General features: G+C 43.1%; 1 protein-coding gene across 1 annotated transcript in view; it reads right to left on the bottom strand.

The window, feature by feature from the left end:
* Positions 1-8,386: 8,386 nt before the first annotated feature.
* Positions 8,387-18,223, bottom strand: part of mtmr10 (myotubularin related protein 10) — a 122,139-nt gene continuing 112,302 nt past the window's right edge. Inside the window, exon 16 of the mRNA XM_084337493.1 lies at positions 8,387-12,671. Coding sequence (XP_084193619.1) covers positions 12,057-12,671 — 615 coding nt within the window. The 3' untranslated portion in view covers positions 8,387-12,056. The remainder of the gene's footprint in view (positions 12,672-18,223) is intronic.

Here is an 18,223-nt window from a genome sequence, read left to right on the forward strand (position 1 = left end):
GGCAAAGGCAGGAATCCGATTGGCTACCGTGTGCGGCAGGTGCACTGTTGGACGTGTGGGACCCTCGGACACATTGCTCGGAACTGTGCAGAGCAGGACCATATATCCCCAACAGGGCGTGTTTGTGCAGGAACAGGTGGCGGGCCCCTCCCAACCACGGGCCCCTCTCAAGGAACTGTGACTGGACCAAATAGGTACGTGGCTTTCTCCTCCGAACAGGCTCCAGGGAACCATGGCGATGATGGCACACCACCAGGACGTGTTCTGGGCCCGATGACCCCAGGGTCATCCGGTCACAGGCAACTGACCCACCGGGTCCCACAACCCGGGGGAGACCGCCAGTGTTGTTGGGGCTGTGGAGTAAAAGGTCATTTTCAAAGGTCATGTCTGCAGAGGCCACCGGCAGAATAAAAATATATGCAACTGACTAGGGTAGAGGTGGGATATATTGAATGATAAAACATGCTCCTAATTAGATTAGAATAAAAAGTAAATAGAGGTGTTAGGTGATTAGATTATGAATGAAAGTTACTAAAAACGAATGTATGGGTGACTGACAAATGCATGAACTAATCAGACTGACAAGAGGTCAAATTATGTTAAACAGTTAATCAATAGTAGACAGTGTGATGATGTGACACTGCGGCAACTAGTGATCAGTAAATTATCCATGCTCGGTCAACATTCAGATTGATCAAGAGGTGGACTGCATGATTAAGAAATTAAAAGGACTCATAGTTGTTTCTAGTATTTTATAGTATTGATAGAAGCATATTAACAGTTATGAGCAATAGGATAGGTGTTTGTTTACTTTTATTTTTACTTCTCTTTTCTAGTGTGATATGAGCAATTCCTGACTTAGGCCGGGAGTGTACATTTCGTTTATTCATTTGATTTCCCTTTTTTATTTCTTAGTTAAAAATGAGCTAGAAAGCTCACAAGTTTGGTTTATTTTTTCATTTATTGATTTGGCAGCGTTTTCTTTGTGTTTTGTTTTCTGTTTTCTTTCTTTCTGTGTGTTTTTTCTTAGGGTACCTGGCAAGCTGGGAGTGATCTCGACACATCAGGACGGGGTAGTATGTGTCTGTAAAGTGGACTGGGAACAAAGTGAAGGAACATGAGCTAGTTATGGATTTTTGTTCTCCGCCCATTGAATACCCAGTTTTAGCGGCTGGGGGTGTGTCGTGGTTGGTGATAGTGTTGGGAAGCATGATTCTCTGTACATTAATGAAGCTCAATAGATTTGGTCGCTATTGGCCAAATTAGTCTTGTGTAGGGTGTGAACATGTGCAATTGATGATTGGCTTGTGATGTGAAAGATGTGTGTTTAAGGCGGACTGTGATTGTTGCCATACACACAGGTTACTGGGAAAATGGATGTCAGTGCTGTCCGGTCCGGGATGCAGCTGTCCGAAACCAGAGGAAGACGGTAACGATGTTTTCATGTGTATTTCACATCGAGAGGTGGAGAGTATACTGTTTTGACAGCATAATATAATGAGAGCCATGTGAATTTTTCAGAATTTTGAAATTTAATGATCTAGAAGCCATGAAATATATAGATAAATGATTTGGAAAAGAAAGTTGTCAAAAGCTCAGACCAGTAAAGAGAGTCTGAGGGATGGAAATTATGGATTCTCAATCAATTGTTGTGGTAGAAGTGATCCCCACTGTGCCCCGGAGCGATATATTCACTACAGGATACGGAGGGGAGATTGGGGGATCCACAGTCATCAGAGAGTGGTACAAGGAAGACCGAGGACTCCATCGGTACCGTTGATCCAGGACACTGGCTAGTGTCTACCCAGCGGCTCCATGGGGAACCACAACACTGCGGAGAACCAGGAGACGCCTGTCTTGGCCAACGCAGTGACCGAGTCTTGAGGCTTCAGAAGGGAACGACAGACAACCAACGAGGAGACAGGCAGCTAGGCCTCAGCAACAACTCCGGCTGTCAACAGAAGCAAGGCCTCAACTATTGACCAGGGGGTCAACAAGCGAAGGGGGGGAGCTGCTATCGCCCCTATCGACGACCAGGCGGAGGGGAGGAGACACAAACCTCTTCCACTGATCCGAGGGTCAACCAGCGAAGGGGTCGAGCAGCCAGCAACGACCTCCCCATCGCTGTGAAGAATAGAAGATACTACAGCAGGGGGCTCTACCCCCTAAGAGAGGATCTCCACGAGTCAAGATGTGCTTGACAGAAGATGGGGTGTAATAAGAAAGGCAATTTGCTTTCTGAGTTGCACCCAGCAGTCGTGATATTGCACCAGCTCTGAGCAATAAAGAGGAGGCAGGGTCAAATCTAAAAAACATGGACCCCCCTCCTCAAATGCTCTATTGATCTTGGTACGAGAACAAGTATTAAAGACTGCACATGATCACAAAAACTGAAATGGCTAATTTGAATTTTAGGATCTGAGTGTGACAAATCAGATATATATTTGATCCTAATATGATTTAAAATGTCTTAAGTGTTATCTAGATAGTAGTGTGTAGAGATTGATATCTATGTTTGACATATTAAGGATAGGTAAACTATCCGAGTGGGGATCTGTAGTAAATTCCCAAACATAGACTCATGATTAACTAATGTGTGGAAATATTTAGGCCTCAAAACAATAATTCATAGATTGTCTGTGTGTGGTTACATAGCAAATGCCCTCCTGGGGTGACAATGGCATAGTGGCAGCTGGGGTAAGGCTACTTCCCTTTAGGGGGTAGATCAAAGCAAAAGACAAAAGGTCACACAGACATGTTATCTTGCTGGAGTATCCTGTCACACACACAGACACTCACATACACATCCACACACACACACACATAGACACACACACACACAGACACTCACATACTCACATACTCACACACACACATACACATCCACACACACACACAGTGAAACAACTGTTACATCAAAGAAGTGTTATCAGCGGCTTACGGCCTGGGGACACAGACATACACACAGAGATCCACACACACACACTTTTTCGAATACACATCCACACACACACACTCACACACACAGAGACACACACAGAGACACACACAGAGACACACACAGAGACACACAGACACTCACATACCCACACATAGTCACACACACATTCACACACATTCACACACACACACACACACACACACAGGAGATCTCCAAACTAACTATTTCCTAGTATATTGTTAATAAGTAAGTTAAAATATAATTAGTGTTTGGTCATACTAAAATGTCTACAATTAGTTAATGTGTCTGTGCTATTTTCAATAAGTGTTTTATATGGTATTGAAATGTATTCTATTAAGCTAACAGAATGATTAGATTTGTTTCTATATGGTATTAAAATGTATTCTATTAAGCTAACAGAAAGATTAGATTTGTTAGATATATGTTCTGAAAGTCAAACAGACTTAGTAATAAAGAAATATATCTGTGTTTAGGTAATCAATATAAACTTTGATTCATCAAAGTATTAACAAGTCAGGTAATGTTTAAGTAATTTTATAAGGAAAATATTCTCTGTTAGTAATGTGAAAAGGGTTTGGCCTATAAGCCAAACCCCTATTTTCAAATGCCAGCTTAAGCAGTCCTGTGATTGGAGGAACTAATGTGATGATGTCATCAACTCGGAGACACTGGCCTGGGCTATAAGATGGGTGTGGGAGGTGGGAAGAAAGGACAGAAGAACACTCTGGAACCAACCAAACCCACGAAGACCTCTCTCACCATCTCCACCATCTCACCCAAGGAGGCCAAGGCAGAACGAGAACAAAAGGACTTTTGGAGGGAAAACAGACTGCTTTGTTTTGTCAGCCAGGACAACACAAAGACCAGCAACAATTTATCTTTATATTGAAAACAGACTGCTTTGTTTTGTCAGCCAGGACAACAAAGACCAGCAACAATTTATCTTTATACTGTGATATTAGTCTGGTTGTTATCATCTTACGGCATAGTGTTTGTGATCAACAACCATAGCATCTTCTTATTGTAATTTGTATACATTCTTAAACTCTTATTAAACAACTGTTAAACTATTTTCCTCCTAATTCCTGCTGCCTTTCGGCCTGTTCAGTCAGTTTGAAGAGAAGTGATTCCCAGCTTTAAAGTATTGAGACACAACGCCGAGAGTACTAACCAACAGGTTCTGAAGCAGAGCAGAACCAAAACAGCCTGGGAATCCACTTCACTAGCTTTTGTAAAGTGGACCCTGTGCAAGATCTTAAACTGAATTAAACTTAGACGAGCACACGATGATGTGTTATTGACCCTAAAGATTGCCTCGTCCCACTGTCCATCAGTCAGGTCGAGCTCAAGCTCCGCTTCCAATTTACCTCTAACCCCTGCAAGTGAGAACACTTCCAGTGAAGATATGAGATCGTATAGGGTAGAGATCCCGCCTTGTGCCTTGGGAAGAGAGAGTATGAATAAGTCTGACGAGTCATGGTTCACCCATCACAGGGCAGTGGCCGACTCCTCTTTACCTCAACCTGACCTGCATGACACCGAAGTCTTCCTGCTGAAGACCAGCCAGGCAGACTGCTTCCCAGAGGAACTTAAGTGTCTCCGAGCTGGAAAACCAGTACTGCCCAGCAGTAAGCTCAGTACGCTCTCACCAGAAATGCATCGTACAATGGGTCTTCTCCGAGTTGGTGGACGCTACTAACATCCACCCTATGGATGATTGATTGATTAAATATTTTATTAACAGATTGTAGAATGGGTACAATACAGTACGGCTCAATACACACAATTGTTAAGGGGATGCAGACCAGAAAAAGACTTTCGTCTTGTTTACATCAGGGTCCCCCATTTTCAATTCATCAGGACATTTATGACATACAAGACATACAGAACTGTGTAGTAAAAAGAGATCATAAAAAATATATACATCCGAAGGGGAAGAAACTGTAGATTGGTGGGGGGGGGGGGGGATTTGGACATTTACAGGGGCCAGTTTCTAATTGCAGCCACCCGTAGGTGCTCTTTGAGAGCGTTTTTTGCGTTCATATAATTTCGGAAATGGTACGTTTTCAAGGTCGAAAAAAATAACTACATGGCCACATATGCTGCATTCGTGTAGATGTCAGTAGACTCTCCAACTTGCATATTTAGATAACTTCTGCTTGTTCATGTTGGAAAAAATTAAATAGAGGTCATGAAGCTCTGAGTTGGGTTCTGGCTGCTTATTTCTTTCTTATACTCTAGTCTACTGAGATTTCAGGACAGTTAAACAATGTGAATGACTGATTGATTTGCCATATTCAGCATTATATAATAGTTATATAATATATTAATAGTTTATTACCAGAGTGTTGCTTTTTTGTAACTGAACTACTTATCCGATCAGCAGTTGGATAAGGCAATTACATCACAACGAACTTGGGCAACTATGGTGCATTCCATTGAAACAGGAACTAGGAAAAATCCTACTTCCTACTAGGAAAAATACGGATAGAATGGCACTTGAAGTCGGAATTCTAAGTAGGAAACTCTGGGCTGGTCTCTCAACTCAGACTTTTCCGAGATGCAGTTATTTGACGTTATTTCAGCATGGCGGCATACAATAATTTTTATTTTTTTTTATCTTTAGAAGATGATTGAAGCTTGATTCTTATCAATACCCATGTGGTAGCTTCTGGAGTGTTGACAGAATCTGGCTATGGGGCGACAATAATGTGGTCAAGACTCGAGGCATGGTTTCTATCTTTAGCCTTTGGTGTGGTTTATTCATTCACATGTTAAACAGCAGCAGTACTAGAGTTCTCCTCTCTCTGAGAGGCAGGTGGAAAAGAGGTAGAGGGGGAGGAGACATCTCTTTATATACTCGCCACCTGGTGGTATCATGAGTGGCTCCGCCTAGAGCGCCCTCTAGTGGAAACAGTTATATATGCAGTTAGACAGTTACTTGCAATCCTACATAGAACCTCTAACTTTAACATGGAGTCACGTGATTCTCTCTTAGATAAACATATTTTACATGTCTTTCCGAGCAGGGGACTGGAACGCACTGAGGTTGTAATTCCGATTTTCCAACTGGGAGCTTCCAACCTCTGACTTGAATAGAAAGTGACATTTGTGTCCCATCAATGCAACCTTCAGATCCTCCTGGGAAAGCTGGGAACGAGCTGGAAGTCGTAAATATGAGTTGTCGCAGTTAGCGCCACCATCAGGCAGATCGATTGGTGTGATATTTGTTGTGATGCATTGTCACACCACTATCTTATCATTGTAGCAAATTGCATGCCTACTATGGGGCATCCACATTTATTGGATTTTTTTTAGACAGACCAACCAACAGACCGATGATGCAATGTGAACCTCATCATGTTCAGGAGTCAAAACCCCTGGAAGGCGGCCGGACCTGACTCCATCACACCTGCCATCTTGAAGCACTGCACCGACCAGCTGTCCCCAGTGTTTACCAACATCTTTAACACCTCACTGGAGCTGTGTCAGGTTCCATCATGCTTTAAGGCCTCGACCATCATCCCCGTCCCAAAGGCCAAGGTCACAGGCCTTAATGACTACAGACCGGTCGCCCTGACGTCTGTAGTCATGAAGGTCTTTGAGCGCCATGTCCTGGCCCACCTGAAGTCCATCACAGACACTCTACTGGACCCCCTCCAGTCTGCATGGCTCTGCATTACGTCCTGGAACACCTGGACACTGCAGGGACCTATGCCAGGATTCTGTTGGTGGACTTCAGCTCAGCCTTCAACACCATCCTTCCGCACATCCTGAAGCATCAGGTGTCACTGCTTCAGGCGCTGGACTCTACCTGTAGGTGGATTACAGACTTCCTGACAAACAAGACGCTGCAGGTGAAGCTGGGAAAAAAGCTGAGGAAGTTTAGGCCGCTGAGGACCATGATGGCTCAGTTCTACACCTTCATCATTGAGTCCATCCTCACCCGGTTTCCTGCGGCCACGGTCAGGGACAAGGGCGAGCTGCAGCGGGTGATACGCTTGGCGGAGAGGGTGATCGGCTGCACCCTTCCCTCCCTATATTCCACCAGGGCCTTGAGGAGGGCTAGGAAGATCATGGCAGACCCCTCCCACACGGGTCACCTTTTCACCATGCTCCCCCACGGCAGGCGGCTACGGCTGCCCAAGACATTGAAAACCTGCCACAGACTCAGTAATTATCTTTTTTTAAATTATTTTTACATAATGGCGATTAAAAGTTATCTGAATCTGTGCAAATTCATAACCCCAAAAGGAGGGGGTCCTCTTGATTTTGGTGAACCTTCTGGCAATATCAGCAAGTCTCGTTTCCGTCATCTACCCAGTAAAATACTGCATATGAAAGTAAGGGTAATGCAATGTTTAGGCCTTGGCAAGGCCAAGTGCTTTCTTCTAGTTGACTGTTACTTTAGGTTATGCTGATTTTTCAGGGGGTCCTGAAAAAGCATACTGATCAGTGAGTAGGTTTGAAGGCCCTGGATATGCTTTATGCTTTCATCCGTTTGCACTGTAGTGGGATACTAAATGAATCAAAGTGTCTCTAATTAGCTTTCCATTTGATGTCGGTTACTAGTTTGGCTATGTCAGTACTAGCGGCTGTACATGCAGCCCAGCCTTCTTCCCTCCAGTTCCCATGTCCATTAAACGTTTTAGATTCCAAATGATCTCAAACACAACTCGATGCAAAATTCGTCATCTTTTGTGACATACCATGTAAGTTAAATATACTAAGGTAAATACTAACAAAACAGAAATATACCACAGTCATTAGTAGAATTATTTTTATTTGCTGTAAAATATTTCTATCTAAAACAGTTAAGACAGGATGAGCAGTGCTTTGAGAGAAAGAGTCCTCTCATCAGACCCACACATTGGCTATGCCACCAACAACTGTTAAAACTCTTTCAAATATGACGGCGTAGTCCAGGAATAACCTCTCACCAACAAGAAAGCAGATTTGATAGTTAGGTTTAACAAATACCAGTTGTGGCAGTTTAGCCTCTGATATATACAGCCTATGACACGTATCCTTGCAAATATATAATTGGCGTGTAGGGCTGTGGTGACAGAGGCTTTCTGAAGCTTCGACACCAGATGAAAGAAACGTGCCGATGCAGCTTGCGATGGTTTAATTTAGCTCTATCTGGTGGATTGAATACACACACTGTCCCACCCAACTTCACTTAGCCCAGTGTGTCGGATGAAGTCTGCCACATGCAAGGATTCTAGAGAGCACAAGTGCACCACGTCAGACTGTAGTCGACTTTCCTTGGTAAATTGTGTATCAACTTCTTTAAACACTTGGGTGTTGATATTCCACATTCACAGCTTCATTATTACATCACTGCAACACTACAAGAGCTATTAGGGTGCATTTATGACAACTGTGAAATGTGATATTTGCAACCTCCAAAAAAAATTAAAAAAAGTTCACAAGAGAGACCGAGGCAGACGCCTCTCAGTTCTGAGTTTTTTTTTATGGTTCTTAATGTTGCATTCAGGAGCTCGCTGTAAACTTGTTCCTTGGTAAAAGTATCGTGACTAATTCGTACTAGAGTTTGACAGAGTTCAGAGGTTTCGTTGTTTGGAATAGCTATGCCTTGCTTTAAACAGGGCGCATGCAGTAAGGCAAATTCCAATCTCAAACAAATACAAGTATTGTGCTTTGAAGGGGTCATAAATTGACCTCTTCTCTGGACAGGGCAATACAATAAGAACAGAAGGCTGCCAGGTCACAGAACACAGGTCATCTCTGAGAGCACCCAATCACCAAGGAGCCACATCCATTTAGAGAAAACTCTAATAGCATGAAAATTAAATTTTTTAAAGTATTGTTCAATATATAAATTAGGCTATTAAAATTGTAATCTCCCCCGTGAAACATTCATACTACTTCCTATAGACAATTTTATCAAGATTTGTGTACTGAATAAAGTCTTTCCCAACCCAAGAAACAAGGGACCAAGGACTCTTAATATATGCGTTTCTCCACTGGCATTGAATAGGAGACTCTGTGGACATTATTTTGTCTATAGATTATGTTCTGGTTCATAAAGCTAATTTGGTTGTAAAAGCCAAGCCGGTCTCCCATTCGTTGTCAATGGACATCACAATTAGAGTGTCCGTGATTGGATCCTAGCTTTGGGACACATTTTGTGCTCAGAATATTAACCGAGCAGCCCCGAGATCAGAATATTAACCGAGCAGCCCCGAGATCAGAATATTAACCGAGCAGCCCCGAGATCAGAATATTAACCGAGCAGCCCCGAGATCAGAATATTAACCGAGCTGTCCCGAGATCAGAATATTAACCGAGCAGCCCCGAGATCAGAATATTAACCGAGCAGCCCCGAGATCAGAATATTAACCGAGCTGTCCCGAGATCAGAATATTAACCGAGCTGTCCCGAGATCAGAATATTAACCGAGCTGTCCCGAGATCAGAATATTAACCGAGCTGTCCCGAGATCCGTCTTTACGGGCCAGCTTTCCCCTTAAGGTCTAGTTCTCCCAGACACAGATGAGCCCAGTTTCAGACTGCAACTTCCTCTCAATGGAGGAATCCACAGAGTGGGAATAATTATAATACATTTAGGCTAAATGCTGTGACTCTAAATAGAGCTTGGCGGCTTAGAAAACAGTGAACAGACTCGGAACACAGTTGTCTGCAAGGCACTATGAAAAGGCTCAATGGAAGTCCTCCTAGTGTTCCTGCTTGAAACCATCGCTGTGTGAACAAATGCATCTGCATCAGGATCAAATTGTGCCAAATGAAAAACACAATCATCATGAAGTCACAACAGAGTGTGAACTAGTGGTAAGCGTACAGTATACAGTATAAATAGTTTAGCATAAAATACAAACTAAATAAAAGGCTAAAAAATCAAATAAAAGTTACTCAGTACCATTGTTCGAAAGTAGTAAGTGAACCCAAATTCCAGCAATAAAAATATATATATATGCCAAAATTATTTTCCAAGAACAAACTATCTTTCAGAGTTGTTTCGAGTTCAATTAGATGTGCAATAATAGCTGGTGGAGGAGAAGGATCTGTATGAAAACACAGTCAGCTTATGGCCGACTGAGAATCATCTGAAGTCATCTGAACAATGAACTATGAGTCAATGAAATGGCCAAGGACAGGTATCCAGCCTGGCCAGTGGCCCGCTATTGTCCACAACTAGTACCTACAAGACTGTTAAAGGAGCATACCAGCATCATTACATTTCTTTACTAATCTCAGCATATTCACCCCATCTCCATACATAAAGTTTCATTCGATATCAATGTTTCACTCACCTCGCAGCTCCGACTGGCTGCAATACAGTTCAGAAAACGTGCATCTAAAATATATCTAAAACACTGCCAAGCCCAAGAGTCTTCTGCTCATATGTTCGTTGGCGTTTCAAAATGCAAAACCTTGGTCGTTCACACTGTGTTAAGCAATTATAAGCCAATGTTCGACACAAGAGTGGTGGCTTCATTCACGATGGAGAGGTGAAGTACATTCAAAATTAAGACTCTGGGGAGGGTTTTACACACACAGCAGATTGGCACTGGGAGCTATAAGGGATTTTAGTCAGTGGATGGAACTCAAGATGCCAGGGGTAGATATAGTTATTGTTGGTAAATAGTGATATGGACATAAGAAAACTGACAACACAACTATTATCCTTTCACTTCATCTATAAAAATAAAAGTCAAGCGGGGTTTGAGAACTGATGGATGTCTAAAATCCTCTTCAAGAGGTGAACACATTACACACAGTCATTGCCTGGCAGTGGACCCATCTCAAGCCCCGCCCTCCTTTCATTGATCCTCCAATCACAACTGTTGCTTAAAAGCAATTGGAGGATCAAGAAACGAGGGTGAGGGAGTTTGAGATAGGTCAATGATAACCATCTGGTGGGTGACTGAAACCTGTTTCCTGCAAGTCCTGTCTATCTTCTGCTTTAGGTTATCCACTAATTTGGTTAGCATTCACCTGACAAGATGCTGTGTAGTACCTTACCAGAAGGCCAGATGTCGAGCTAATCTACAGTATGTCGAGGGGAAAAAAAAGAGAAAAGAAAATATCTACCACAGATTTTAACTCTTCGTAGCTCCATTTTACTCTTCAAAGTGTCATCTGCATTATATGTTACTACAAAATAATATAGGGTACGCCCTCATCTCTACTACAAAAATAGGTTAAAATGAGCAATTAAAACCCTGAAATTGGACTACATGTATTTACTACCAACAGAGAGAAACCCTGGAGAGATGTGTCATTTGAGCAAATATCAATCTTGTGCAAAAAAGAAAATTAAACAAAACGACACCATCCCATTCAATCAAACCAGCCTCAAGCCTTTAGCATGGGTCGTCTTTACCAGTTAGTGCAATGCTTATCAGAGCCCTTTTCCTTTTTAATTTCTAATATATATATATATGACTATATAGTTGAGACTTTGGAAGAAAAGTACATTTTCTTTAGAAAATACATTATTGGTATTGTGTTGAAAGGTGGTATTTTCACATTTCAATTATTACTAGTCAGGCCAAACAACTACAGTCCATTAGATGAGTTCTTACCAAAGACCCCTCAAAAGGAACAAAAAGACACAGAAACTGCATTCGTTGTTAATATCTTCACACGATTAATCACAAGCGAGTCTCGGATAAGGAGCCTTCAGCCTGATCTTAGATCAGAAAAGGATTTCAATAGGACAGTTTATCATAGATATTATTGGGGGGAGGTGGTGAAATCCCAAGTCATATAAATAATTGTTTTCTATATCACAAATGTACTTGTGGAATAGTGAATGTGTACAGTTGTACTCTGTGGCCTCTGTGTTACATCAGGACTCCCCTACTGTAATGATGAAACCTGACTGCAGACACTTGAAGTAAGAAACTACCACGGCACTGACAACACAGTTACCAACATTTCGAAAACAAGACCAGAAATCTCAACTTTCCATCCTGTGCGTTAGCGACAAATATTAAAAACATTGTAATATTGCATCACATTTCACAACCTCCTGTTTTAGAAAAAGAAATAGAGGAAAAGGGTAGATGAGAGATAGCACACTAGAACCCTGAGGCCGCACGTCCTCATAGCGTCTCGTTGGCCAGGGTCTCTGTGGAGAGCCAGATCTTGGCTCCGTTCAGGAACTTGCTGATGGGAGTCCCTTGGATGCTGCGGCGACACAGGTTCCCCACCGGGGAGAAGGGGAAGGAGGAGCTGAGGTACTCCGGGGCCACGGGGTGGAGAGAGCCGGCCTTGAAATACATCCTGCTGTGGTCCGACGACGGCCCGTTGGGGGTGGAGGCCGGGGTGCCGGCCGGTGTGGGGCCCTTGTACTGCCGGAGCTGGCTCTGCAGCGTCTCGATCTCATCCGCCACCTGGGACAGCTTGTGGTAGGCCATGACGGGGCCCCCTCGGGGGATCGAGGCCTCGGGGACCCAGCGCAGGAAGTAGAGCCTCCACAGGGCCAGGTGCGAGGGGAGGAGCTGGGGCATGAGGAGGCCCTGCAGGTCCACAGGGCTGGAGAAGCGGTCCCTGAAGAAACGCTCCGACGGGCTCTCGATCACCTCCCTGAATTGGGTGAAGTCGGCCCTCAGCTGAACCACCAGGGAGTTCCGCCGGGTCAACGTGTTCAGACCGTCCGTCAGTCCGTTCCGCAGAGCCGGGGGCCTCCCTCGCAGCGTGGAGCTGTAGGTCTTGTTCTGGAGGGAAGGCGGAAGATTGTCAAACTACTGAATCAATGACACCTTTTTACTTCAGATTCTTAGATGGTGCATTTATATAGCAGCTTTTATCCAAAGTGCTTGACAATTTTGTTCCTCACATTCACTCACACATTCACACAGACAGCAAAGGAGACCATGCAAGGTACCAACCTGCTCATCGGGAGCAATTAGGGGTTAAGTGTTTTGCTCAAGGACACTTCAACACACTTCGAACCGGGAACCTTCCGATTACCAGATGACCGCTCTACCACCTGAGCCACTGTCATCCCACCTTCATTTTTATTTATTTTTATATCCACTTTTTCTCCCATTTTCTATTTTTCTCCCATCCCAATTTCGTATTTCCAATTCTCCCCTCCCCTGTCTCGAACGTTGCTAGACTATGCCTCCCACTGGTCGACTGCAGTGAGGACCAAGCCTTGCATCACGTGTCCCCTCCGGTACACAAGGAGGCAGCTGTCGCATCTTTTCACCTGAACAGCGCGATCTCTCAGTGGCGAGGAGTAACGCGTGGGAGGCTCACGCTGCCCCCGATACTTCCTGATTCTGCTGTACAGGCGCACCAACCGACCTGTAGGAGTCACTGTCCACAACGGCCAATCCCCACCCACCGGCTTTCCCACCCTCCAACACTGCCCAATTGTGCGTTAGTACGACGACCGGTCAAGCCGGTAGCAACGCCGAGAGCTGGGCTCGATACCAGCATCTCCTGCGTTAGTGGCGAGCGCCTTGCCCACTGCGCCACTCAGCCGCACCCACCCCACCTTCATTCTTAAAGATTCAGTACAATGAAAACCTTGTTGTCCAATCTCATTGCATTTTTATTTTTTTACTTTTACCAGTCAGCTGGTTCTTTTTGCGTTTATCGCTTTTTCTCTGGTCAAGTGTGACCGACAGAAACAGGTTGAATGGGGGTACAGATGGGGGGAAAGACACTCTTGAGAAAGTACGGCTTGTCCGGGAGTCGAACTCGCTACCCCAGATCCGTGACGCGCACGGTTGTCCCCGACGCCGAAATAGCGTTCGAGGTACGCGGTGAGCTACTGGAGCTCCCCATTGCATTTTCTTTTACAGCAGATATGTGGATGTAACATTACCCCATCGTTTGTTGGTGAAAATTATGACTAAAGCCCTATGATCTCTATCCCCCTGGATATCAACAGAATCAAACCTTTCGGATATCCTATCTGCTTCCCTGAAGAGATTACACCTTCTACTCTGGTTACCACGATTGGTCCATCAGACAGTCTGTCAGTTGTCAGTAGTTGTAAAGAATATGAGCCAGCTAGACCACAGTAATGGGTAATGAAACTACCGTACTTTTCGGACTATAAGCCGCGGCTTTTTCCCCCATTTTTCGACCCTGCGGCTTATATAACGGTGCGGCTTATATGTGGACCAAACCCGAAAATTTTAAAATCGAAATATTGCTTTTTTTAGTATACTATTGCACTAAATGGTAACACTTGTTATGCAAATATGCAACTTGTTTGTTGAAATGTTAATAAATGGGAGCTTCCTCAAACAGCCATCTCTTTCCCGACAATCCCCTCTGTGCACGAACCCTTACATATGGTAATTAAACATTAAAACACCTGCAGCTTATAGTCCAGTGCGGCTTATATATGTACACATCATTCAATTTAGCTGCTGCGGCTTATAGTCAGGTGCGGCTTATAGTGCGAAAAGTACGGTAGTTAGCTACAGTATAGTTCATTTTAGTGGTTCAAAAACATCCACAGCAACAATTTATTTATCAACATGCTAGCACAGGTTAGCCAATGTTAATCTCCCATAGCAACTGATAACACTGGGTCCATTAATTTGTTTAAATTTGAAAGCTTCATGTATGATACTAACTGGACATCTCATTTCAATGAACAGAGGGCCCTGTGCTCAGAGAGGGCGCATTAAAACGGTTATACCAAATCAAATGATACATCTGAAGCTGAAAAAATTACACTAACATTCCACGATAAGCTGAATTAACATCATTGTACTGGTTCTTTAAACAGCCACATGACAAGCAGGTGTTTTCTTGTGTGTGTGCACAGTGCAACATTTAAAAAAGTTGAGCTTTACATGACAAATAAATGTCAAATAAAGAATATCAACACAAAATAACACACCAGCTTCCACACTAATGCATAAATAAATATCAAAATGCATCAAGAGCCAGAGTGCATATTCAGAGTCTCAGAGTCCAGAAATGATTCTCTTTTATCACGTGATGATGGTGCACTGGAGGTACATGGATTCAACTGAGGCGAAGAGTGAAGGGTGAACTAGGGATCACGGATGCTTGAGGAATGCACTGTAGTTTGTGTGTGTGTGTGTGTGTGTGCGTGCGCGCGAGAGACTGTCAAACTGTGAAGTGAGAACGTTCTGAGGCGCCTGTGCAGAAATGAACCAGCAGGTGTCGTTTCCCTCTGTATGTCTCTGAACTATCTAAGAAGGTGTTGCTCAGTTGATAATGATAGAGTCAATGTTAGGGTCTCATTCCCGAATTTTTTTCAAAGATATATTCTGGAAGACTTATCTTGGAACCACTGAGACATAATCTATGACAAGTACACTCTGAGTCCTGAACGTGCTGGAGATATGTCTTAAGTGGCTGAAACAGTCGCAGAAATTATATGATCCGATATCTGCTTGGAGAATGGCATTCTGTCGTAAACTCCAAAGCGCGTTCCTGTTCAGGTCATTTGCATACAAACCACGCCCCCGACAGTCCTTATAAAGCAACTGGTGACGCAGCTGTGTGAAATGGAATGGCGGAAGTGCTTTGAGAGCCGCGTGATTACGAAACCTAGCGTCAGTCAGTGCCAATCAGAGAGCGTCTCCGAGAAATGCGGCTAGGTTTCATAATCACGCTTGTGCCCATCAAAACTAGATTAGATTAATGTATTGGCATCATATACAGCTTGCGGTACACACCTGCCGCAGCGCGCGCGCGCAGTACTGTATATGAATGAATTAATGACATAATATATATATAGCCTATGGGCTGGCGGGCGTAATGAATGAACGCAGTATGGCTTATTATTCCATAATTAAGCCTATAGGCTACTGTTCATTCGTAGGCGCAAACAAGACTCGTTATGGAATATTAATGCAGTCTATTTCCACCGATTAGCTTTAGTTCTTATTTATTTATCCACTGTCATTTCAGTGTTGGTGTATAGGCTATATAGAGTATTTCAATATAAGTTTAATTGATTAATGATATATTCAAAGGAATGCAGGTTTATAGCTATATCAACCCCCTCCAATGTACAGTAAATGACCAAGTATGGTTTTGTCAATATTCCAATGTACAGTTTTGCTTGTACAGTGTAAGTCTACCACCCCTCCTATACCCAACCTCCTCCAACAGTTTCTACGTCAAATGTACTCTCTTTTCTGGACTCTTTTTGTATCACAAACAGTACTGTATTTGCAAATCTGGTACGTCATAAATGTATAGATGTAGCAGTACTGTCTATCTGTGTCGTGTGTGTCATATATGTTATGATGAATTGAAAATGACGAAACTCCCTTATGTAATTGAGCTGTACTGTACTGTACCCATTCTGCAATCTGTTAATAAAGTTTTCAATCAATCAATCAATCAAACAAAGGTCTGTCCCATTGTATACCAATCAATGGGAACATTGCATGTTGACCTGCATTCTTTCAAATGTATATAATTAATCATTAAAACAGATGTGTAACAAATAAGAAATGCAAATTCCACAGAAGGCATTAAATTATTATTATTTCATTTGCATAATTGTGTTTGAATATCTGAGTAATTAAAGTAATTATACATTTGTCCAAAATAGCTGGTTCAGATATGGTTAATCCAGCTGCCCTGTGATCAGATTAATCCATATTATTTATTTTTCCGACATCAAATGCATAATTTCTTATCGTACAAATATTGTCATATTTATTTTAATTATGATCAAGTAATTAATTCCAAGGAGGCCTGTAGCGTTAACATGAAGGAATCACTATGAGAACACAGTCTGTCAAGTTATAATAAAATTTTAAATTAGTCAATCAATCATGAGATTTGATTGTGGGCTGAGAGCATATTTAAGTGTGCTCCTCAGCACTCTTAGATCTGCTCTCAAATAAGATCTCAGGAAAATTTGAGGACTCCCACTCCCAGCCCTAATATGTCTTAAATAGGCCGAAATCTGGCTAAGACGAAATATTTTGTCGTAACTTCGTTCGAGAATGAGACCCAATGTTAGTGTTTCATCTGAGTGCTGCTGATAAATGTTCCAAGAACTTCATAAAGAACTCAGCGGTGGCTTTTCCAGTAATATGGATGGTGAGTTCCAGAGTTCCTCAGTCATGTTCAGTTAACCTGTTAAGCCCCCTGCTGTTTCTAATCACAAATCGATCAATACAGACCGTATTAATTAATGTTGTGTTTCTTTTTCAAATGTAGCCAAGAGTAAAGACAAAGACCCTATCAAAACAGCAGTCAAAGTGTATATTTTCAGCACTACGTTTGTTTACCGATGTTTTTAAAGGGGACATGCATTATAAATGGCTTTTTTTCAGTGTTTAGCATTGTTATATAGTAATAGGAGTTAGTATCAATGGGTCTGTCTCTAAATACCATATTGGCGGATTGCTCTCATTCAGTTGCGACAATTTCCTCCTCCATTTAATTAGGTCATTCTGATTTGACTCGCAAGGTGACGTAACGAGGCGCAGGTGGAGCTGATTGTGATCCGATTGGCTCTGTGGTTGGAGCCAATGCCGCCCACAAATTTCATTTTCATTGTAACCCGACACTTCCTCAAACGGGGTTTGACAGGCAGAGAACAGCGAGAGGGAGAGCGAGAGAGAGATATAGAGCGATAGAGAGAGAGAGAGAGAGCGAGAGAGCGAGAGAGAGAGAGAGAGAGAGAGAGAGAGAGAGGGGGACGGCGGGAGGGACTGCAGAAGTGTGTGTAAATGTGTGTGCGCCATCTCTCTCCCTCGTCGGACACACACACAAACTTGACTGCGTGTGTGTCGGGGACGTAGGCATAGTGTAACCCGACACTTCCTCAAACGGGGTTTGACAGGCAGAGAACGAGCGAGGAGAGGGAGGGAGAGAGAGGGGGACGGCGGGGGGGACTGCAGAAGTGTGTGTGCGCCATCTCTCTCCCTCGTCGGGGACACAGACATACACAAACTTGACTGTGTGTGTGTCGGGGACATCTCTCTCTCTCTCTCTCTCTCTCTCTCGTTCTCTCTCGTTCTCTCGTATGTATCACGCTGTGTGGGTGACTCACTGAAAGTGCTTATGGGCGAAGCCCATCCAATAACAGGCTGAAATCCTGAGGCTGGAAAATGATGCTTTTGAGTACTCCATTAGAAATATAAAACAATGATTTAAAAAAATAAAAATAAACCTTACAGATGTCTTCCATAGACTGACAGGAATTGTGTAAAGTTGCCCAAATAGTGCAAGAAATAGCAATGCATGTCCCCTTTAAGATTTACCGAAAATAAGAATTTATCGGAAAAATGCTGATTCAAAT

The sequence above is a fragment of the Notolepis coatsorum genome, assembly GCF_963971535.1.
Source record: "Notolepis coatsorum genome assembly, chromosome: 20".
Classification (NCBI taxonomy): Eukaryota; Metazoa; Chordata; class Actinopteri; order Aulopiformes; family Paralepididae; genus Notolepis; species Notolepis coatsorum.